Here is a 24,404-nt window from a genome sequence, read left to right as displayed (position 1 = left end):
TAGCATTTACCTCAATGTGTTAGTCTCTGGGTTGTATTTATACCAAATCCATCTATGCAAAACAGTTTCTTAGGTGTTTTGCGTGTTGGGAGTTCCTTGCTCTAGAAAGGATCCATAGCTTATGGATTTTCCTATTTAATCAGCCTTATTCAGAACGGATTTTGTACAGGTAGAAGTTGTCTTCTACATTCCCAAAGTCATAATGTGGCAGTGGAAAAGGAGCTTCTGGATTTTGAACTCTCTAAATAGTCGTTTGTACCCTCTAACTTTTGTAAATAATGAAAGTTCACTATAGAAAAAGAGCTGCTAGAATATAGCCAGGGTGGGACGTCCGTCTGGGCCAGGAAACCATTCTGAAAGCCCCTGGGCAAGACACTGCATGCAAAGTGTGCTTGGAAAAAAGTTACTCTGAAATATTTTTTGCTGATTTTACAAATTACAGATGTTTTTGGGAGGGGAGGACACTCAGCATGAGAATACCATAAAATTAATAAACTTTGTCTTATTTAAAAACAAAACCTTTTTTGATAGATTTACAAAATTATAGTAATTTCATATCTGAGACTGAAAAATGTATACCTACTTTTGCCAGATTTAGTTGGATTAACTTTCTCATTCAGCATTAATAAGATCACAGGTATGAGAGAAAGATGTTACTGATTTGGTTTATTACTTTCTTGAAGTGATGCGTACCCATATGTCATTAGTTGGCTGCTGTGTTAATTATAACATATAACTAATGACTTGAGAAGAATAAACCATGAAACTAGCTTGCATTTGTACAGACTGAGGGGAGTCGTGAAGTAAATGAAAACAAAGCGTGTTTTCAGATGTGGCTGCATTAGCTAAATATTTTATTTGGAAAGAGAATTCAGTTTATGGAGTGAAGGGTGCATCATATGCAGAAACGCAGAACTACAGGTCCTGCAGCCGTCTCTTAAATGAAGTGTTTGTTACATCTGGTATCTGGAGCGTAAATGGGTTTTTGGATTGCAGGTGTTATCCTTGCGAATTGTATAAAATACAGAAATATCCGGGGAACCGTCAGCTTAATTTCTGCAGCGAGCCTCCTCGAGGCCTCCCCTCTGGGCTCTGCAGCTGATGGCGCAGTACAAGCGGCCCTTGCTCCGCGCTCGGATCGGGAGAGCGTGCGGCTCCGCTGCGACCGCCGCGCCGCCCTGCCCTGCCTCCGCTGCTCGCCCGGGCGCCGTTAGCAGCCGGGCGTCGAGCGCGGGCTGCCGAGCAGCCGTGCTCCCGGCCGGGCTTACCCAGCCTTGGCTCGGATCCTTCCCGTGCCGTTTTCCCTGCCCGCCCCGCTTGGATGGATGCGAGCTGGCGCTGCCGCACATGTGCTCCGATCCCATCGACCGCGATATGGGGAGAATGTGCAGGGAGAGATGCTGCTCTTTTGGGCAGGGCTTTGCTGGGAGAGACTTAGGTAGTGAGAGGAAAGGAGCTACAAAAGGGCTAATGCAAGTTTGTTTGGCTGGGGTTTCTTTTTTTTTGTTTCTTTTTTACTGACTCAGTACTACAGCCCTAGAATCTGTTATTTATTTATTTATTTTAGCAGTGTAATGCTGCTTTGCAGATTTTAATTCTCTCCTTTGAAATATGCAGATGTTGGAGATGGGAACTGATGCCAAAGGCTAAATTCTTTCCTTGATTTTACTGATCTTTGGGCTTAAAGTTGTGTTGTTGAAATACGGTGATGTGCTGGAGGCCGCTCTGAAAGTCAGCAGTCAGACTGCAGGGATAAGTAACAGGCTGGAAGAAAGTGTCCTTCATGTGAGGTCTGAAGCATTGCGCTTATTGGGATGAAGTACTTGCTGAGATTTATTGGAACACAGCAGCTGAGCTAGACATCTATATACGTATATATGTATTTTTTAGGCCAACACCGCTAGTAATTTAAAGCCTTTTTATGTTTATGGACTTGGATGCTTAATCTGAACCTAATGCTGCAGCAATAAATTACCTGCCAGGGATTTTAGAAAGCTATTCATTTATCCCGTTCGCGTGTCTGTCAGTTGAGATGGTTTGGAAGGCTGAGCTCATCTTCTGATGTATTATGGCCGTACTTATCCGTGTATAGTGGTACAGCCTCTGGTGTCAGGAAGAGGTTAAATCCTATGGGAGGGAATGGCTTCCAAAAATTAGGGGCAAGAAAATATCCACAGTCCTATTCTCCCACCTATCCTTGGGAACCTCCAGAGAGAATTTTTTTTTATGGTTCCTAGGAGATTTTCAGCTATATTTTACCTTTTAAAAAATAACCTTCAGATGCTTTACCTGTGTGATTAGGTTCATAGAGAAGAGATATAAAGCTCTCTATCTCCTTACTAATGAAAATACTAGAACTTGCATGAAACAAATCTTTAAAAGGGTAAAGAATGCTACCTGACTTGGCAATGTTTTTTAAACTAGTCAACAGACTAACAATAGATTTACATATTTTTGTGTTTTGCTATGGTAATGTAAATTATTTTGGTCTACTGTTTTATCCTGCAACAGAAGAGAATCTTGTGTCGAATATCTATTCGTATAGTCAGGAAAATCGCACATCTTGGAGGCTTTTACCTGCGTTTCGATTTTTTCCGGTTGCATCACTGCAAAGCAGGCTTTCCATGCCAGAATGAGTATGGCGTGAAGAGCTTGCCAGGCACCGGTCTGCATGAAATCTTCTGTGTTCCTTCCCGGTGAAGCCTGGCATTAGTTCATTTCTGTTGCACTAATTCAGTGGTTAGCTGCAGTTTCAAGATGGTTTGAATTTGGGAAAAGGTCGTTTTCTTTCTCTTAGGTGACTGCCGCTCTTCTGTAGTCACGGAAAGGAGTCGCTGTGGCAGAAAAGGCAGCACTGAAGCATCTTCCACGTGAATGTGAGGGAATTTCCAAACAGACTGATAAGGCGATTCACTCATTTGACTGTGCTGCTAATTCTCAAGGGCTGGTCTCTAGAGATGGTTTTGCAAAGAGCAAAGATATGCTGCTCTTTTGGTGTGCATCTCTGCTTCATGATTTGTAAAACAGGCCCTGAAGAGCTTTCGCGATTTAAAAAAACATCAGGAAAATTCTTTTTCCATATGAAGTCCCAATTTTTCTTCCCTGGAGGATTTATATGGTGGCTGACGAGGAGTAAAACGCAGCCCCTGCTTGACTGGTGTGGCTCCACCAGTGTCTCCAAATTGGCAAATCTGACTTACGAGATTCCTTCCCTCCCCCTCTGCTGACTCTGTTGTCAGAAAATCTGAAATGTGGAACCATGCCACATCAGACTGCTTAAAAATCTAGGTTTTCTGGTTACTGTCGATACCTGCTTTTACTCCGATTGCACTTTGGAAAGGAAGCGACAGAGTTCTCCCTTAGTTCTCATGCGAGTGCTCTGCAGAAAACATTCCCCAGACACCCACGTTCAGCCCACAAAACCAAATGTGATGCTGCTGCAGCAGAAGCACTAAAATATTTGATTTTTTGAGGCCAGTTTATTTGGCTATCTCTGTGCAGACTGATGCTGTAGAAGAATCAAAATTAAAGAGTTCGTAGGATTGTTAGGTAAAAGCTTGGCGAGTTTCTTTCTCTGGGCTCCGTGGCTCTTGTCGTGACCCGCTCAATTCGGCTGGCAACTCGGTTCCTGTAAGTTGTCTTGCTCTTACTGTGTGTTTTTTTGTTTTTTTTGTTTTATTTTTCTTTTTCTGTTCCTCCTGGAACATCTCCTTGGACTTTTGTTTGCTGGTTCCGGCCCCCGACTGTCTGCTTTGTCTCGGTGTCTTGCCTGCGTGTCCTTTCTGGAGGACATGCTTTGGGTTCGTTTTGCTGCGTGCTCGGTGCTTGCGTCTTGTCCTAGCAGCGTAGCCGCGAGAGGTGCGTGCCGGGCAGCTCCGCGGCGCGGGACCGCGGTGCCACCGAGGGCCGGGCGCCTCTTCCTCGCAGACCTTCACGTGCGGAGGAGTCCCCCGGAGGCCACTGAAGGCTTCTCGTTCAGACCTGGAAATTACACGGGCTCTTCTTCCATGAGAGGCAGTTAGGGGTGGGGGAAATGGAACAGCAGAATATTTCAGTTCTGCAGTTCCATTTAACCAAATTTATTCAGCTGAGAAAGTGAAAAGCTAGTGAGAGCATCCAGGGCTCTGGTCGCTTCGATCACTGGTAAAATGCTGGGGGCTTGCATGCAGGGATTTGAGGCAGTAAGTATCAGGGCCACAGTACGATGCAAAACGTTTGGAGCCTGTGGGTATCTGCAGCAGTTATGTGAGAAGGGCGATAGTCTTGCAGTTTGGACAATTCACTATTGCAAGCGGAGCCTAAACTAGGATGTGGCGTAATTAGAATAACAAAAATCTAAATGTTGGGATATGAAAAAGGATCTGCAGTCTCGGTTTATCTGCAGTATAATGATGAAAGCATGACTTTTTTGCCTTGGAAGTAAACTTACAAGATTCTTGTTAAATAGTTGCATCATTTATCAAATTGGCTGGAGATAACGCTGTGGTGTTCAAGTCTAACATCTCCGTTTTACAATCTCGCTTTTGTATTTTCTCTGTAAATGTATGCTGTGGTTTAGAAATTTTCTTAGGCAACATATGCAGAAGTAGCATGTGAAGACTCATATTACGTGTTTTCCATGATCATTTAACTGCTATTAAAAGTGTAAGACTCCTTATCCCGAACGCAGCACGTGTGCCTAAAGGGGCCGGTAAATAGTACAGCTGTATTTTAATGCGGGCAGGCGGTTCGGACGGAGGTGGAGTTCGGTTTGCAGCAAGTGACGTTTCGCAGAACGATAGATCTCACCTAGATTGAAGCTGGCCCACGGCCGCTGGAAGAGTAAACTGGCAAATATAAAACAGGATGCATATAAGGGAAAGTGATTTAAAATCACTGAGCAGGAAGCTTTCTGTTTAAATGCTGAATCCTGATTTTCTTTTAGACTTGTTATTTTCTTGAAGTTTTGCTCTCATTTTTTATAACCAGTGGGATGCATCGATTTTACAATTGCAAGGATTCTGGAGAGTAGTCCTTCTGACAACTGCAGTGATCCAGTATTTTGGTGGACTTCTGTTTGAATACACAGCTTAAGAGTTTTGATTTGGGATCTTTTTTTTTGATTATTTGCTAGAAAATGGGGATTGATTTGGTTTTGATAAAAAGATTTTTTTTGTGCTTTTGATTTCTGCCAATTGTATTTGGATGAAAAGTGGAATTCAGTTAAGTCTAGAGAAGCAGTGTCACAATTTTATGTAGCAAAACATAAACATGATGGATGCATTCTTCATTTAAGAACAATACATTTAGTACTCAAAAAAGGGTGATGATTGGTTAGCTTGTCTGCTGGCAGTGGTGATAGGGATTTCTGCACGTGGCAACTGGAAGCTTTCAAAATACCCTTGGTTCCCTGTGTGGGCTGAAGCCTCCTTGCCACTGAAGCTCTTGCTTGGTGTCTGGGTGCTTCTGAAATTTGTCCTCACATCCGTCAGATTTCGATCGCCCTTTCTCGTCTATTTTCTATTTCATAGCTTGCAAGAGTGAAAGAAGCCTTGTATCCTTTCATCCCCCAGCTTGCATCTCTCAGTGTACTTGTCTGAATAAAGAGTATATTCTTTCACTTAAGCCAAACCCAGCAGTAATCAAAACAAAATATTTTCTACACAATAAACAGAGCCTACTGACAAATGGGATGATGTAAATGCCAAGATTTGCTTCATTTTAAAGACTGGCATGAGGACAACACCACAGTATTATGCTGAATTATGAAACTTAAATTGACCAAGAGTCATATATCCCTTTCCCATCTTATTTATATTTAAATATATGTTTAAATATAAATATTTTAAAGGCATTAAAATTTGAGGAGGGAATATTAGTATAGCATTACTTTTTGAAACAATTAAAATATATGGTTAATTTAGATCTATGGCAATTTAGTATAAATTTCATCTGTTTTTCTTGAATTTATTTTAAAAGAGGAGGCATTGGTGCTGGGGCAGAGAGGAACCAACCACTGACTTGCCTGCCCCCTTATAAAAGGGAGAAATGTGCCACAAAACTGCACTAAGATTATGCAATTTAAGTAAAACTGGGCATCTGAAATGCTTTAATAGAGTTCCTTACACCCGTCACCTCATCAATGTTGTTAGTTTTACCTAAACAGAGAGGTACTTATTTAGGATGGCATGCTTGAGATCTAATGATGCACACTGAACTTTAATTTTGGATAAATATTTAGGATGTTAATGCCTTGAAAGCCTAATAAATTTACCATCAATATTTTCTGCTCATCAACATCCTGATAGGAAGCTCTATTAAAATTTGTACCTAGGAGTTCCTGGCTCAGAGGTGGTCTCATAAATGCAAGGAGAGGTTGATGGAGGTGGGCCGTCTAATTCCTCCACCAATTCCTCCTAAAATATGGCAATAAAAAGGAACAGGAAAGCAAACTCTAGTGGAAAAGGTCTTTCTGTCCCTGAGCATGTAATGCAAGAGACTAGAAAGCTGTAGGCAGTTTCTGATATAATGGAAAAAGAACAGAGCAAATATATTTAAGACAAATATGAATTTCCCTAACATCTGCCTCTTAACAGTTAATCTTTTCCAAAGCTGCTCCATAATCTTCTAAAAATATATAAGTTGGGTTTGTGAGTCCAGTGTGTCTGTCAAGCTGAAGAACAGTAGTTAATGGTGTTTTGCTATTGTCTGTGATTACTGTTTGACAGCTGCAATGGAAGGAGTTATATTTTGTTAGCTCTTGAAAGAATGGTAGAGTTGCATTGGGACTGACCCCTTCGGACTTCACGTGGCCCAGCGCGGGATCCGGAGATGAAGGGCACTGGAAGTCACACCGTGTGCTGCTCTTGCCAGCTCTGCAGGGAATAAGACGTCAGACTTCTAAACCGTTTTTCCATCTGTTTGCACCAACTTTAACTTGCCTTTCTTTTCCTCTCTGTCTTCAGGCATCCAGCACCGGAACCAGGATGAGTGTGGAAGCGAGTGGCAAGCCCCTGAAGGTGGGCTCCAGAGTAGAAGTCATCGGGAAAGGGCACCGTGGAACGGTGGCTTATGTTGGTGCCACCCTGTTTGCCACCGGAAAGTGGGTTGGTGTCATCTTGGATGAAGCAAAGGGCAAGAACGACGGGACTGTGCAGGGCAGAAAATACTTCACCTGCGAAGAGAACCACGGCATCTTTGTGCGGCAGTCGCAGGTACGCTTCCCCCGTATGAATGTGCTCTGGGGTGGCCTCTGCTTGCCAGGCTTGTCCTGGGTGTGTGTAGCTCATGGACTGCGAAAGGTGCGTAGTTAAATACAGGAAAATGACTCTCGGTACCTACCGATGGGGGAGAGAGAAAATGCATTTCCTTCGCTCCCAGAGACAATGGTGTTTCTTCATCTTCCATTGCACAAGGAAACAGAACAGCTCCAAACACAGAAGCCTCTGCAGAAGGCAGTGCCCATGTCAGAAGCTTAGTTAATTTTAATCTGACAGTCTTGTCGTCTTTGCGTGCTTCATCAAGTGTCTCGATTAGCCCAGTTTATGGGGTTGTCATGAAATATTTTCAGATGAATTGGGTGCAATAAAATGCATTGCAGAGAGCATGAAATGGTTTTATTTTGCCTCCAAAATGAATTGTACAAGTCTGGCTTTTATATGCTGCCTCAGGGAATTATTAACTACATTATCTGCAGCAAATAAAGTTTGGGACTGAAGTCTGGAAGTAAAGTCAGAGAATTTTAATTAGATAACGTTTACCTTAAAAGTGTATATAATTTTGACTTGGGTTTAGTTATTGAGCTTTTGTTATTCATGTACCATAGGCAGGAGCAAGGATCTCGCTTATGCATAAACAAGTCTGTTCAATTTTAATTTCTTCTGTGTAACCTTCAAAAGGTACAAGCACAGCAAAGACACAGTGTTCTTTAGTCCCGCAGGTAGGTATGCTCCAAGTGTGATGGCACAGTGAGAGATGTTTGGCTCCTTTCCTCCTTCCCTTAATAGCAAATGATTTTTTTTTTAAATTTGACCTTGTAGGATCTGAGAAGCAGAAGCTTGTTTCCGTTTCCACAAACCCTGCTGCCCTAGACATGGTGACTCGCGTCCAGGATGTTGACAGTGTGTGACTGAGGAAGTACAGAGAAGCCGAACACCGAATAAATGTTTTTGGGAGCAGGAGTTGTGAGGTGGATTCCAGCCTCCTCTGTCCCAGTGACGAGAAGGGCGTCAATCCACGTACGATCAGTGAATACGAGAGTATATTTCCTTGACAATCAGTTGAATATTCTCTTGTGGCTGTTTTACTGGCACTTACAGAGCTGACTTACCAGGTCTGTGTCTCAGCCTAGCCTACCAGCTGGAAAAGAAAATACAGCAGTTTACAATTAAAAATTTTAGTCTACGGGTCCAGGAAGAGTGGCCCCTAGACCAGGGGGATGGAAACAAGTTTGGCACACAAAGCAGTCTGTTGGTAGGTCTCCGCTCCTCGAGCAGGCGTGCGATACCAGTGCCGTCAGCCTGGGAGGGAGGACAAGGGCCGTTACTGCGCTGCGGTCAGAGCGAGCGCAGAGGACTGCACTGTGCCTGCTGGTGAATGCAGTGGTGGAAACGTGGCGTGCGGTCGGACTGGCGGCGCTGGCGTGAACCAATTAGCGTTGCTGCATCTACCCTGAGGTTTGCAGAGGAGCTTCCGTGTCACCTACCGATGGTAGCACGAGTGGTGATGAAGAGGTTCCTATCCTATATACAGCTTTGCATTGGGATGTTTGTGGCTCAAATGAGGGATCCACTAACAGTGTCTTCCCCTGGGACTTTAACGTTCTGCTCCGTTCCAGGAAACGGTCCGTTCAGGAGCTCTGCGCAGGTATGGCTGAGCCTCGCTCCAGGAGTCACGGCCATCTGTCACTGCTCTCCCACCTTTCTTCCTTCTCCTCTGGAATGTTTTAGGTCTTTGTCTCGCCTTACCCTCAGCCGAGGTACACAACGCATTCTTAAAAATGAGGTGCTTCTCCGCAGTACAAGTAGTTTGTCTCTGCCTGCTCTCACCTGTGAAAGAGCAAATCCCTTGGATACGTGTGCGGAGATGAACTAGCACTAGCGGTGCTGACTGTCCCTCTAGATCTGAATCTTTGATTTATATGGGAAAGTGAATTTGACAAGCAGAAGGGAGCATAATTGCTTATGAAAACAGCACTGCAGAGTTTCTCAGCAGGGAAAAAAAAAAAGGAGGTGTTTGAGGAGCCTGACTAAAATGGAAGTTGGAGTTGCAAATCAGCAGTTTTTAGTGTCTGCCTCGTGCAGCGGCAGCTCGCTGCTGTAAGAAAAGGTGCAGGACTGTAATTCTGCTCTGCTCTGCCTTTTTCATAAAGCTCTGATTTGTGGAGCGCGGCTTCCCAGAAGGATTCCAGCGTGAGGGCTCCGAAGGCCGGTGAATCAGCCTGCGGCAGAGGCTAAGGAGCGGCGGCGGTGGTGGAGGCGAAAGCTGGCCGTGGCATCGGCCTGGCCCGTCCGGCAGCGAGCTGGTTAAGAGCGCTGGTCGTGCGCGTGCCCCCGTCTTGGGGGGGGATCTGGCACAAAGGGGGCTGCCGGAGTCCGGGTGGCTGAACTTCCTGTTCCCGGTTTTCAATAGGGACGTTTTTCCGAGGCTGCTAGGGAGCGGAGCACCGTTGCTATAGCAATGCTGTTGTCGGCGAGCGGCGGTTTGCTGCGGCTTAGGTGTCCGCTCGCCGGGAAGAGGCGAGACGCGGCGCGCTGGCGCTGCCGCTCTGCCCCGCGCGCTGCTTCGGGCTGGTTGTTCTGCCGCCCGGTCGGACGGAGTTGCCAAGGCTCTTCGCAGTAAACTGAAATGCCGGCCTTTGGCTTAAACCAAAGTGACCATTAGCGTCTGGGGATTAATTTTTCAAGATCTGGTTCTAAGAAATAAATGGGAAATGGCAAGATTCCCTTTTAGCAGAGTTAATGTTCTGCTTGTGCTCTCGGCTGTAAATCTGTCTGCAGCTTCCTCCCATATTTCATTTCTGGGTCTCTGTAACATGGTGGGTGGCTTTCCTGTGGTTACACGTGGTGTTAGACCACTGAATATGAACTGAATAATAAATCATTTGTCCTGAAAACAATTTATGGCACGCATTGCTTTTGAAGCAGATTGACTGCATCCCTACAAGCACATCTCATTAAATCTATGTAGGAATTTCCATAGGATCAAGTAACTTTCTATTCTCCCCTCCACCCAAAGATATATCTCCAAAAATGAGCACCAGTAATAGCAGCATCAATAAAACTTAGCAGAATTCTAGGGCTCTTTAATTTATTGTGGAATTTTAGCCTTAAAAATATACTGGCAGGGAAACTTTAAAGATTTTAGAGGTTTTTTTTTTTTTTTTCCTGTTTCATACAATCATTCAGGAAACTGGATCCCAGGCAGGGTGTGATGCCATGCTTATGTCTATAAGAAAGTTCTAATCCCTTAAGGAAGGAACGGACCTCGTGTGCTGTCTGCTGAAGCGTGCGTCCTACCAGTTCCTGGCCTTGTTCAAAGGGAAGCAGAAATCCAAAAGAATTAAGATAATTGCCAAATCGTTTCCCGTTGTTATGCCCATACTTAAAGCAGCCTATAACAGCTTCCCGTGGATAGGTATCTCTAGGTGAGGGTTGATAAAGCATTTGTGGACGCAGTGGAGCAGGCAGACTCGAAGTGCAATAGCTCTGAGGAGTGTATATCCATTTTTAACGTTTCTTGGCGGGGCTGTTGTCCCAAATGAGCTGCGTCGCTTTCTCCCCGTGGGAGCAGCGTCCTCATGCCTCCCAGCCGGCATGAAGAGAAGGAGACTGCAGGGAGTTTGGAGTTCGATGCAGCAGTGATGGAAACTGCCTTAGGTTGTACAAACGAGCCTTGAGTGTTTCCGTTTGCCTTGAGGACTGCAGATACCAAGCCAAACATGGAAACAGGATGGGGAGAAGCTGTTATAGCTCTCTCTGTTTGACCATTCCTTCCCTATTTCTTCTCCAGTTAGCAGAGGACGGGAATATTGCTTCATGCAGCTGTGTCAATATGGACAGGCATTTCCAACCAAGTGTTTACTCATCATCTTTTGGCAACTTTAAAATTTTGCCTGCCTAGGGCTTCCATTTGGGCCGCTAGTTTTGAATAGGAGTATTCCCATATGCCACGTGGAAACCTTAGCATTCATTTCGACGTCAAGTGGGGCTGCTTTCCTGCTCTTGCTTGGCGGAAGAGCTCATCAGGTTAATTCTGCCTCTGCAGCATGACTTGTATGTTGTTGCATTTCTCCAAGCTAAACCAAAAGCAAGCCCTATTCTAATTCCTGCTTTTCTTCTCTGTGTCATTAGTCTTGGACTATTGATAGACCCCAAAATGTGCTATAGGCTACATATGGCGTTTAACAGCCAATGCACCTCCCTGGGACTGGAACATAGCAATCCTTCTGTTACGGCATCATTATACAGTGGCGGTGTTGAAGGAGGAGTGAAGATCGTTGCATTTAATTGAGGTCGAAGAGGGAATTTAGGAAGGAAAGCTGATGTGTTGGATCTGGGACTGCAGTGGGAAGTGCCGTGGGATAATGAAATACTTGTCGCCTGTTTTGTCTCTTTGGAGAGACATTTCAGGATAAAATAAACCCTGTAATCTTGATGTTGGTGCTTGTGATTCCATCTCCCAGTAAATCTGATATTGCCCCGAGTTGTACCTGGCAGAGAACCACAAGATCGCTCAAAATCTTATGCTCGGTTTGGATGAACTCCTCTGTGTGGCGTGGTGTAGCAATTCCCCCAGCATCGCGTTTCTTTAGTCCTCAGATGTGTTTTTGTCAATATTTTTGCATGCTGTTGTCCTGACTCAGTGAATTGCTATGAAAATCTCTGCGTTGCTGAAGTCACCTAAAAGGTCAGGTGTACTTGGCTCCGTTGGAGATGCACTTTCGGCATGATCTAAGGGACACTTTCCTTTTCCTCCTTTTTTAAACTGTGGTCGGAATGCTGTCACACTGGTGCAGTTGTCGTGATTTCTGTGGCATAATTTCATTCCGTCTCCTTGTTCCTTTTCATTTAAGAATTTGTTCCTGGTACTTGGGCATCTTTGCGGAATAGAATCCGTGACTGACAGGTGTACAGATTTTATTTATTTATTTTTTAACTGAACTCCCATACTCAAGGTTTTTAGACAATGAATAGGGCAAGTACCTGTCAGGAGCAATTCAGGTAGTGCTGACTTTCTGGGGTGAAGGGATGGTTTTCAAGAAGTGATCTCATCCTTTTCAATCCTGTTTTCTACATTATCAAGCAAAAGTATGTCCAAAAATAGTGGACAGAAACAAAACCTAACCCCCCAGCCCTTAAATAACTTAGCTCGAACCTGAAAGTGTTTCTGTTTATGCCTACTGGGATTCCCCAGAGAGCTTGGCAGCATTCAGTTAAGAAAAGGGGGGGGACGGGGGACAAGGAAACTACCTGACTGTGTTGGCATTCTGAATTGCTATAGTTACTGTATTCCAGAGAAAAGCAATTTTCCTTAAAAGGGGGAATAAATTTTTTAATTCACTTTTTCTAAGATAAAAACATTTTTAAAAATTCTAGCTTTCCTTCAAGTGTCAGTAACTTAAATTAATTGACAGACCAAAGTTCATAAACTGATTGCTGTGTAGAGTGATTGTAAATCTGTTAAAGATTTTCTGGGCTGTTGAATCCTGAGTTTTTGCTTTCCTTATTCCCTACTTGAATATGTGGCTCTTTTCAGGAAGCCTGGGAAAGGAGGATGGTCAGATATTTGAGCTTGAATAAGTGAATTAAAAATCTACATCAAAAAATGTAGTCTACTCTGTTTAAATCTGCTGCAGAAATGGACCTGCTACATAATCACTCTCTTCCTTTCTTGTAATAAGAGTTGTTAAACTTTTTTCAGATCCAGGTTTTTGAAGATGGAGCTGATACAACATCCCCAGAAACACCGGAGTCTTCTGCCTTGAAAGTCCCGAAAAGAGGTATGTCTGGTGCGTTTGGGCTGTGAACCCTCGTCTCTCCCTCGGTCTAGACCAGACAAGGATTTCACGGCCAAACATCCAGCGCTGCGGGGAGTCCCGGCCCTGGGGAAGCAGGCTCCTGCTGCCCGGGAGCTCCTAACGCTGCGTCTCTGGTTCAGGTACACCTTAGTCTCCCCCGGGCTGATCCCGCGTTTCCTGTCGTCCTCTCTGCACGGTAGGTCGGTAGGTCGTGGTCATCGTTCGGTGGGTTGTGGTCACCGTGAATCGCAGAAGGAAGCACCTCGAACAAAAGTTGCTCCAGGCAGTTCTGTCTTTACCACGAAATCTGCCTAGCAGGAAGCAGAGTTAAGCTAAAAACAAAGTGAGAAATCCTTCTTCAAAGTGTGGGGCATGTGGAAGAAAGACTTGAACTGCTCTGAAGTTGTGAAATTACAGCTTATAGGTCAGTAGCTGCTAGATGCTGCGTGTGATTCTCACCTCTTTGGTAGAGAATGCTTCCTGTTCAGTAGTGCGAGTGTTCTTTGCATTTTTTTCCTTTGTCAGGCCAATTTGTAATAGCTTTCTGTGTTTCGCTACCTCTTGGGTTGTGCTTTTCTTTCATTTGACATGCTTGCCTCCCACTGGGGTTTGTTTTTGTTAAGGAATTATTTTGTGGTAATCTAGGGATGATAGGAGCTTTAGGAAAAAATGCTGATAGTTTCCTGTCCTGGACCGTTTGCAGACAATATGTGCCAAACTGAGGAATTCTTGTTTATGAACTGTTTGTTGAATGCACGCTTGACATTTCAGAATAATACTTGTTATTTCTGGCCAGTAGAAGCTAAAATTCCCCTTTACCTGGCAAAGTGCAACCTCCCCTTTGACTGCATAAAGCATGCCCGGAGGCACCGGAATGGGGTGATGGTTAGGCTCAGAAGTGGGATGTTCCCATGAGGCATTCATTTTGTCCATCCTATGAGTGGAAGGGAAATTTGAATTGGCATTCGTGTCTCTTGGCGTTCTGCCTTCACCTTGTCCTTAAGAGGATTCTGAACTCTTAGCAGCTCGCTGTCACTGCAGAGACTTGGGTTTGGTATAATCCCAACCGCTTTAATTCATCTTTGGTTTGAATTGCCCAATTAGCATGTGCAATTGAACAGAAAAACACTTAAAGCAAGCCAGTTTGAGTTTAGCTGATTTGTTTTCTCTCTCTCTCTCTCTTTCTTTCTCTCTCTCTCTTTTTTTTTTTTTTATTAAAAGAGGTAGAAACTTAAGGGTTTTCTTAACTGAAGAACTTAGAGGGTTTTTTTTTACCTCAGAGTGCTAAAAAGCCCAGCTTTTCACGTGCAACTTCAATCTGCTCTTTTTTATGTGCTTGATATTAATAGTAAATGAAAATATTCTTTAGTGTTGTTATGACTTCTTTCATTCTTTCTTGTAGCTCTTGAAGTTCAGACTTTCCAACAGAAGCTTCAGTTTTTCGTGTTACATTTCTGTACTCGTTTAGGAGAAGGAGCTTGCACGGAAGCATGCAAGCATTTTTTCACTGCTTCTGGCTTTCTGAATGTATGTTAATGGACATGAGCCATTTGAGTGCTGATGTAGGCAAAAGCTACAAGCCTTCTAGAGCTGGGAATCTGCTGTCGCTTTTCTTATCACTCAGTTACTAGGAGCTAAGCAGAAAGAGAAGACAAATGCTCTTTAGACCATCACATAAAGTCCTGAGAATTCAGCAGTAGGCTTATGCTTTCTTAAGCAGGCTGACAGATGCATAAATAGAGGCAAGAAATGTAGCTACATGGAGATACGGTAGCCTTGGAAAAAGGAACGAATCAAGCCTCCAGGTTTATCATGTCTCTCTAGCAAATGTTGCTGCTTTTTAATTTCACTAGATCTGTGTGTGTCAGTATGATGATGCTTTACATCGCATGCTATGTCTCCCCCCTCATTATGTGAAAGACTTTCCAAGGCTGTAATCACCACTGTCTTCTGCAGAGTTGTCTCGTTTCTTCTAAAACCTCTTTGTCTTGGGATCACCAGAAGTGACGGTGGCATCCAGAAGTGCATGGCCTGCTTACTCGAATCATGCCACCGTGATATTTTCAGCACGGTCTCTCCCTTTTTGACCCGCTCTGAGGTTTATTGTTGCTGCCCAGCAGTGTTCGCTGAACTTCCCATGGTGATGTGCTGGCCTTTTTCCCCAGCTCCTGAGTTCTTGCACTCAAATACAGAAAAGAATAAAACACAAGCAGTTCGAGTTTTCCCTCCCAGTGCGTAGTAAGTGTCAGCATTGCTTCATCTGCCCCTTGCTGCTCTGTGCTTATTTCCGGGAAGGAGCCCACAAATTCCATAGAGGAGGAGAAACCGGTCTTTTTAGCTCAGGTGGAAGTTTGGAGGTTGCAAGAGGGGTGTAGCCGGTCGTTTCCGCTACGTGCAGGTAGCAGTATAGCTGGCCTTGAGCACCGTGACGTGGCGCCCGTGCCGTGGGGTAGGGGCGTTGCGTGGAGAGGCAAGACACGCACCTGGTCTAGAGTGACGGCTGATGGCCGGCCTGGGGCTTTGGCCAGGGAGCGAACGCTGCGGGAGCGAGGGGCAGCGCCGGAGCTGCACGCGGGGGACATGAACCGGCTCCCAGGGAAGGGGGCTCCGCAGGCGAGGTCGGGAGCCGCGTGGTGGAAGGGCCGCCGTGCCGCCTGGCGCGGGGGAAGGTGAGCAGGCAGGTTCGCTGCTGGCTTCGGCGCTCCTTGGCGTGATGAAGTACCGGCGCTGGGAAGCGGGGCTTCGTGCCAGGGGTTTCCATGGAAACCGCAGCACCGGCTGCTGCAGGCTGACTGCAGTGCGCGACGCCGAGGCTCCCGGGAACGCGGCACCTTCCCTCCCAAACTAGCGCAGGTGCAAGATGCGCAGCGGAGGCAGCTCGGATCTCTCATTTACGAGACGCTTCTGCAGCGCGTCTCGCTGGGGCAGCTGGTGCCACTGTGCAAAGTACCGAACTCCAGAATTCCAGCCGTGAGAAGAGATGGGCAAACGGCCGCTGTGGCTGTGAGCTGCTCTCTTGGACCCATCACACATCCGGAAATGGAACAAAGGACGTAATTTAGCAAAACCTGCTTTGGTTGCCTGCATCTTCGATGCATGTGTTCCACGACTGTGCAATTTGATGGTGCCTCCACACTCGCATCCATGCCCTTCGCTCCACTGTTTAACTGCACACCAACAACCCAGAGAGCGAGGGAGGAATCCTGAGTGCAAGGGAGGCGGGTTTACCCGAGAAGCGGATTTTAGCTCCCTGCTGATGTTTGCCATCCTGCTCTCGTGGTCAGAATTCCGTGGCAACGTGCTTAGTTCCCCCTCTGTTTTGTGGGTGCCCTGTTAGGATGACAAAACGGGAGCAGCTCGCAGCAGCTGGAGCCCTGCGAGCTTAGTGACCTGGAGGAAGGCCAGCAGCTGAGGAGTTGGTGGATGTTTCTGACGGGGACCTTGCACACCGCAGGAGATCTTTCTGAGAAATGGAAAGGACCCATGTTCTTAGGCTGAGACCTGGCAGCACTGTGGTTCTAGGACTGCTGATGCCCCTTTTTAACAAGTGACACGTGCGCAGTTTGCTGAGCTGAGGTAGCTATTTAGTAGAGGTAGAGCAGAACTGTCGTTGGTTAGTTTGGAAGTATTTCTGAGCAGCTGTCTCGGTTGCTCAGAGAGTTGGTCTCTTGTGTGTGTACGTTTTCCTTATGGGTGTTCAGATTCCTGGCTGCATACAGTCCCAGATGGAAACGTATTTTTGTTTCCTGAGTGAAGTAAATGATCTCTGGACCTATATTTCTATTCACAATCACATTTGATTCTCACCTGGCATCCAGGTGATTAGGTGTGGTCATATGGGCAGCTAGATTGCCATGCATTTCTGATAAAGAGGATGTTTTGAAGGTGACTCAAGGCGCTCTGAAGTTTTGCAGCTATTTAACTAAAGACAAGACAGGTATCGTGACCTTCCTCTAAAGGGCATATGTCTGAATGTTTGTCTGTTTTTTTCCAGCTGTGCCATCTGGTCTAATAAGGGAGCGCTGCTTCCTACAAACCTTACCTCATCTGTACCCTGTTGTGCCACCATCTCCTGATTTATCCGGTTCTCCATCATCTCTGCTTCACTCCCACTCCTTTAAGAACATGTGTAAATGGTCCTTTCAATATGCCTCAACTCTTGCTGGGTTGCAGAGGCTCTTGGTACGCACGTTAGGGCAGAGGGGTCCTTTGGGCCAAGGCTTATGGTTCTGTTTCTCTTTTTCTTTGCAGATTCCCTGGAAGCTGCCAAAGCCAGCAAACTGGTGAGTGCTGAGCCTGTAACTGCAGGCCGTTGAAATAAATTTACTTTGCTGCATATGATTAGTGGAAGAGGCAGGCTCACACACGCTATTCTATTGGTTTTTCTTCATTAACTTCTATCACCTCTCTAAAAGCTTCATTTTTCAACCCTACAGAAAAACTGCATGGACACACACACACACACACACACACACAACATGCAGAAAGGACAGCGTTTTGCCAGCCTGTCTCTTATTTTGCTTTTTCAGTTCTGTACTCTGTAATAATAAAGCCAGTGGTAAAATACATTTCTTCTGAAACACGTGGGAAACAAGGCCACATAAAAAGTAACTTCTTCAGCTAATGACCAGAAACCAGTAAGTTACAGATATGATCTGCCACCTACCTTTCTGCAGTTAAGGAATCAAATCCCAATGCAGTAGCTGTATTACAGATTTTTATCATAAGTTCAGTCGATACTGCAAAGTGTGAGCCCTGCGTGCTTCTTGGCGGTGTTCCTTAAAAATCCTGACCTTTACATCCCGCAGGAAGAGTGTACTTTTCAGGAAATTTGAAACAATCATTCTCTGGCTTATATGTATGGCTTACAGATAAACTGTGTGTGTGCTTCTTTGAGTATCATTATTTAGGAATCCCTATGACTCTTGATACATAAATGGGTACATGTTTGTATCCAAGTATACGATGTGTATTTCATGAGTAACAAAACATTGGAACAGGTATATAGCAGGAGGAGCTGTATTTTCAGGTACTTTTGACCCCCAAACAGGCTCAATTAAATAGCTAATTAAGATTAAAAACACAAAAATGGCCAAATTTCTATGTGGATACTGTCAACATCTGTGGTGATACTGGATGATACGGTGAGTCTGGTTTGTGCACGCTTTAGGACAGAAGCTGGATGTTTCTCAGGGATGGACTAGTCCTTGTTCTGGGTAGGCAGTTGTGGCCTATCTATGGATAAGGGTGTTTTCACTCTTGTTGACAGTGCAGCAATCTCAACTTATAATTTCACCTTTGCGTGGAAGTTGTTTTTTATTTCAGTGAAAGCAATTTAATCTTGAAACCTTTTTCTGAAGAAAGATGATAAACTTGCCTTTGTTTAATATCTTTGCACTGATTGACTGGTCAGTCCGAGGTAGCTTAAGCTTGACTCTCTCTGACTGCTTGGTTCTGAGTGGTACTTTCTAGGCTTGAAACTGCTGAACCTGAGCACTGCTATTTATTCTCTTTGTTTATGGACTTGAAACGCACAGGAGGCTCCATGTTGCCCTCTTGTGCACTTAGCACCTGCAGTTCTGCACTAGGACAGTTACCGAGTCGAATCTCATGCTTTGAGGTTTCAGATAATTGCCAGGAGCAGGAAAGATGGTTTTCCCCCGTGATGCACAGCTCTATTCTGAGTCCTGCTCTGCCTGTGCAGCATCAGAGTTTGGCCCAGCTGGAAATGGGGCGATGGACCAGTGCTCTGAGTTGGTCCTGAGGCACATCGTTCCCGGATGCCCAGCGGGTGCGCCTTGCCTGCGCTCTGAGTCAAGCTGACTGCCAGAGCAGAGGTTGGGGAAGAAATCCCCGCTCCTGCACCCCGTAATATTTATAGTGACTTTGCAGGGGTTGCATTTCTCTGCTGAATGGGCATGACTTACCTACTGGCTTGTCTTGCCTGACTGGTCTCCTCCATTGCAGCGCCTCCGGCACTGGTGGCATCTTTTCCCCTTGTGTTTTCTGCCTGTAATGAATAACATTTTAGTCTCCTGGTTTAATTATACACTGGAATTAAGACATGAGTTGCTAGGTGAAACTCAACAGTGTGTGTTGTAAAGGCAGTCACGCTAGACTACCATTTCTGAAAATGTGCAGTGCAAAAGGGAGCCATGAAGCGTTAGAAGAAAACTTTTAAAATTGTTTCAAAACATATGTAATAAAAGACAAATACAATGTTTGTGAAGGGGAAAAAATCTTAGCATTCATGAAATCAGGATGCTAAAAGAAGTATTTTTTTCTTTAAATGCTTTATGCTGTTCAGATTCCAAGAAGGTTGTAGGAAGGCAGATGAACCAAAAGGGGTTGCACCCAAAAGGATTAAGGAACACCAGATTAAATATCTAATGGTACCTTCTGGTCATAAGCACAACACACTTTCTCTGCATAAGAGATTGCATCTGCTGTTTTACAAAGAATTTGGTGCTGGCCGTTGTTGGAAGCAAACTATTTTGGTAGATGGAGCAGTGTCCCGTTCTGGGCTGGAGATGCTGCTGCTGTGCTGTGCTGCTGTGCTGTGGGGGCACTCTGTCTACCATTTTCTGGATTGAAAAGCTAGAGTTCAAAGTTTACGTTCTGCTACATTTTAAATGCTATCGCTAGTGTGATAGACTCCCAGCAGTATTCTGAGCGATGCATCAGAGAGAGATCAGGATACACGCAGATTTGTCTTTTGCCTTCCATGTTAGAAACCGGCTTTGAAAAAGAGAATTAGGGCTCTGCTGTTTGTCTGCATTGATTACACAGCTTTTCCCAGGAACTGCTACAGCTGCCAGACAGAAACATGGAAATTAGGTGCTGGAGAAGTGCTTTGAGCTACAGTCTAGGATTTTAACACAAATAGATATCTTTACTCTATTGAACGTTTGGCTCACAGGCTAGTTGCCTGTCAAATCTGAGATCCGCGGAATGGGTTCAGGTTAGTCCTTTGTGTTATATGCTGACAGCATAAATCTTCCCTCTTTCTGTATGTGGCAAGTCTGATCAAACGCTTAACGGTTTGGCTTCACGCCAACGTAATAGCACACTGGCAAAAGGAACAAAAGCGATGCTGGTTCTTGAGAGACTGCACACGTCTCCAAGAGGAAGGGAGCATGCTCCTTCCAGAGATGTTGCAGTGATTCTAGGCAAACAAATACCTGAGATTAAAATTTCACCCCCTGCAAAGCCTGAGCTTTAGGATAAGCATTCTCCAGCACCACTTCTTGTCCTGACTCTTGCATGGTGTTGCAGTTTGTTGAAAACGATACTGAAATTGTTGTAGTCCGAGCATTGAGAGTTAGGGGAGGTTAGTGTGAGTGAGGACTCCAGTAAGAGTCCCGTCTCGTGGTGGGCAAGCCCTTCTGTTTGCTACCTGTGCACGCTTTGCTCTGGGAAGTGGTGGGGAAGAAGGGAGCGAGTTGTGGCATTAGCTAAAGCTGAGCAGTCACGAGTAGAGAACTTCACAGCAATGAGCGGCAGCAACCTGTCCCTTGCCAAGAAGGGCTGGCTGCTGCCCCTCTAAAACCGGCAGAGCTCCGGAGACCCTGGTGCCTGAGAGCGCTGCGGCTGGTTGCAGTCCTCTCAATTCTTCTTTTGCCTATCCTTGCGCGTGCGGGCTTGACTAAATTGTGACGGTTGTGAGAACTGATATTTTCTGAGAGCAAAACCTTTGCCGTGCAGTATTTTGGGTGTTTTCTATCTTGACTGCGTACTTAACACTGCAGCAAAGGGTGTGTTTTCTGTGGTACCTTATCCTATTCTCTGAAACTAGAGAATTAACCAAGAGCTCTTGATTTCCTTCCGCACTAGAGGTTCTTGAGGGCCCGCTGTTTAGAGCGGGTCCAGTGCGCGGCTTCGGGCACCGCTGCGTTGCAGGGCGGGAGTACGGCCTTCCGCAAGCTGCTGCTGGTCACTGGCAGGCTGCTGGTGTTCTGGGTGTAAATCCCTAGGGAACTGGGACATCCCTCTGGAGCTACAGCCCTTGGCCTCCGCTGGCTCTTGCATCGCTCATTGGCGTTCCCACCTCTGCGCCCTGGGGTAGGGAATCGAGTCCAGGTGGGGCCTTTATGGAGCTCTGAGACACCAGGACTTCCCAGCTCTGTTGGCATCTTCCGAGCCCTTTAAGAAAGGGACTAGTGAGGGCAAAACCACAGGCTGTTGATAATTTATACCCGTGGTTAGCCCAGCAGCACACTGCGTTTAGTCAGATCACCTTTACGGTGCTCTGAGTAATATGTTTGTGTCCTGGGTTGCGACGTTATCTAAAGCGGGTCTTGGGGCGGCGTCTGGAAAAAAACGAGGGAAGTCGAAATTGGCTCTGTCGGGGTGTGAGCTGGCTGCGGAGGGTGTTCAGCAGCGAGGCAGCGGGGGAGTCCCCTTAGTGCTGGAGCATGGAAATGATAAAACACTTGCAGGAAGATTCACCAAATCCGAACCCAAGTCTCTCGCTCTTCGAGGATCGCTTCGTGCCCCATCTACGTTGAGGGGAATCGGGCCCACGAAGCACCGGAGCGAGGAGTCGGTCCTTCCTGCGAGGAAGCCGAAGTCTGTCCGCGCTCGCCAACGGCCCTGGGCGGAGAGGCGAAGCTCTGCCTCGGTTGTCTCGCGCCCGGAGCCGCTCCGCTCGGCGGTGGGCTTGCCGCGAGCAGCGCCGGTGCTGCTCGGTCGCGAGAGGGGACCGAGACCCTGCGGGAGGCCGCGGGGTGCTGGGTGCCGCTCCGGGTGCTGCTGGGCACGCGGGGTTGGCGCGGGTTGGCGGTGGCTTTGCCGGTAGATGTCAGTGCAGGCCGGGGAAACGCCGCGAGCGGCAGCGCTGCTGTCCCCCTCCTAGGGACCACGGTGCGGCTCCCGAGAGCTGGGGACCGGCCCCGAATCGCGGCATCTCCCGGTTATGTGTCCCCAGCCCCTTCGAGGCCTTTCGTCCCTGCGGTTCCCCCTTCCCCCTTTCTTCATTCATGGCCTGGGAGATGCTGCCGTCAAAAGCATGATGCTCCGCATTTGCAGATTTTATCTGGGAAGCTGTTAAATCCACTTTATCGAATGATTGTGGCACTGTGAGTTCTGATACAGAGAAAAGACCTTCTCCCCTCTATGCGGAGGGGACCCTGGTTTGTGAGAATGGAGAGAAATTGGAACAGATTTCCTGCACGCTTCAGATCAAATATATCTCTTCCCAACATGATTATGTAAACGTTCAGCAGCCAGGGAAAATCATCCATGGGGAGAGCAGCCCGGGCAGGGCTTTGCCTTTGTGTAGTCAAGAGCTGCATTTTAAAAGTGAAATATTGTCTTACTGTCAGCTGTAAGCAGCCTTTGCTACCTGAGGCATGGCTGCTCGTTTCACTCGCTCTTAATAGCTGGAAATGCGTTAACAGAAAAGGTGGAAAGAAATATATGGATGCAATGACTTCTTCCCTTTGCAGTGCCTTATCCAAGGCAGGGGCGGTGTGGGAGGGGAGCAGGATCTGTGAAAGCTGATTTGGGATGGAGCTAGTTCCCTGGGATTCCGGGTTTCAGTCAGCTAAGTAGGTTGGTTAACTCTTCTTTTCAAGTGCTAATGACAACCGTTAAGTGAAATCATTCTCCTGCCAAAATGCCCTGGAACCTCAAAAGATCTTGGTGCTGGAAGAATAGCACTGGATTAACCCCGCTGGGAGTAAAGCTAGTACATCACAGGATTGAAAATAAGCTCTGTTGTCTGCTTTCCTCTGTTAAGCCATTTTACGCTTGTTTAAATTTGCCTGGATGTATTTTCCTCTCTGATTGTACTTATTTTACTGCAGGCCAATGACTTCACCGATTTTTAGAGCTATTCATGAAAGAGTACATTTCTCAGTGTTGTTTGAACTGATAGCAATTTTATCATCATTGTCCGTATGATGCAAGCTCTAATTTTCTAACCTTTTATTCCCTCCTCATGCAGCGTGGAGTGAAACCTAAAAAGGTGGTGCATTTTTTTGGCAATTAATCTGTATGTTGCAGAGTCTCCCGGCCGCATGAAATGCCTTCCAGTGCATCCCAGTTCATTGTCACTCATTGCTGCTGTGCCCTCATAGTACGGTTGCATGTTTGCTCGTTGCATGTGTTCCCCTCTCCAGCCCCAGCCTGACCCGGCTCGCTCAAAGGATGCGAGGTAAATGCAGTAAAAACGATTGCTTCTGAGCTAGACTTGGAAAGGGTTTACATTACTGTGTCTCTGCCCTGACGCTGCTCCAGGGAGGTGCAGAGGTTCAGCAGCCAAGGTTTTCTTGCTTTAGGCACAATTCTGAGAGTTTTCTGCTGTTCCAGTTAATCACAGTCGAGCTTTCATGTCGGCATTTGGTGCCACTTGTGGAACGCGCCCAGTGTCTCTCTCGACATGTGTATGGAAAGTTTTTACATCAACTTAGTTTAAATCCTGAGCACCAAAGAGACAACACAGGTATTGCACAGGTATCCACACGAATGCTTGACTGACTCTTCAGCTCGGCTTTCAGGTTCTTGTGCCTTCTCTTTCCTTTAACTACCTTTTTATACAGTGTGCATTCTCCTATATATGGGTTGTGTAAGTACCAGCTAAATGCTAAGTAAGTTACTCACTGTGGGAAATATGAGCTATGTTCCTTCACGCTTACTGTCTTAACGGGCAACATTTAGAAATGTATAGATTTGTCTTGGTAACCAGGTATGCTCTTACTGGGCCACTGTGTAGCCCTTGTTTGATCAATATATAGCAGTTTTCTAAAAGACACAAGGTAGTGTTACATTATGAGTTTTCTTATGAGCAGTTTTAATTTAGCATTGAGCAGTGGTAAAACAGGGAGCAGCTGTAGTAAAAGAACAAAACCCAAGGGTTTGGAAAAAGGTACAGTGCTGCTAAGAAACGTGCTTCTGTGTCTTGGAGACAAGTCACTGTTTTGCGTGTATGTAATAGTCGCCTTCTCCTTGGAATACTGCTTCCTGTGTTTCCTCCAGATAACATCAGAAAGAAAGGTAAAAACACCCCACAGCTAGCTTGTTCATAATTAATACGTATCAAAGCAAAAAAATTGTATGATCTATTACCAAAATGAACTAAAACTCATAGGTCTTGGCAAAGAATAATAGTTTCTTACAGACTGTTTGGGGAATATTATTTTGACATGGAAATCCTGCCAAGAAAAAAGCAAACATGGCCACTCAAATGCTTGGAATAGGCACAATACAAGCACTAAAAAAAAAGTGAGACAGTACCTGCTTAGTCCTTTATATACAAGATGCCAGTTAGTGGTATCTGCGATGGATCTTTTATTTCCAGCCACTTTTGTTTCGATTTTTGGGTGGAGAGATAATCCAAAGAACAGCGTTTGTCCTTCCTCAGAAAGCCCACAGATGAGGAGCAGTGAAGAAGCAGAAGGAAAAGCTA

General features: G+C 45.7%; 1 protein-coding gene across 5 annotated transcripts in view; it reads left to right on the top strand.

Moving 5' to 3' along the window:
* Window positions 1-24,404, top strand: part of DCTN1 (dynactin subunit 1) — a 94,038-nt gene that overhangs the window by 20,248 nt on the left and 49,386 nt on the right. For all 5 annotated transcript variants that reach the window (XM_067298435.1, XM_067298432.1, XM_067298430.1 and 2 more), the window contains exons 2-4: window positions 6,945-7,193; window positions 12,901-12,979; window positions 17,249-17,280. In XM_067298435.1, coding sequence (XP_067154536.1) covers window positions 6,966-7,193; window positions 12,901-12,979; window positions 17,249-17,280 — 339 coding nt within the window. In that variant the 5' untranslated portion in view covers window positions 6,945-6,965. The remainder of the gene's footprint in view (window positions 1-6,944; window positions 7,194-12,900; window positions 12,980-17,248; window positions 17,281-24,404) is intronic.

Source organism: Apteryx mantelli, chromosome 5 (assembly GCF_036417845.1).
Source record: "Apteryx mantelli isolate bAptMan1 chromosome 5, bAptMan1.hap1, whole genome shotgun sequence".
NCBI lineage: Eukaryota > Metazoa > Chordata > Aves > Apterygiformes > Apterygidae > Apteryx > Apteryx mantelli.
This window is presented reverse-complemented; position numbering and strand designations above follow the sequence as displayed.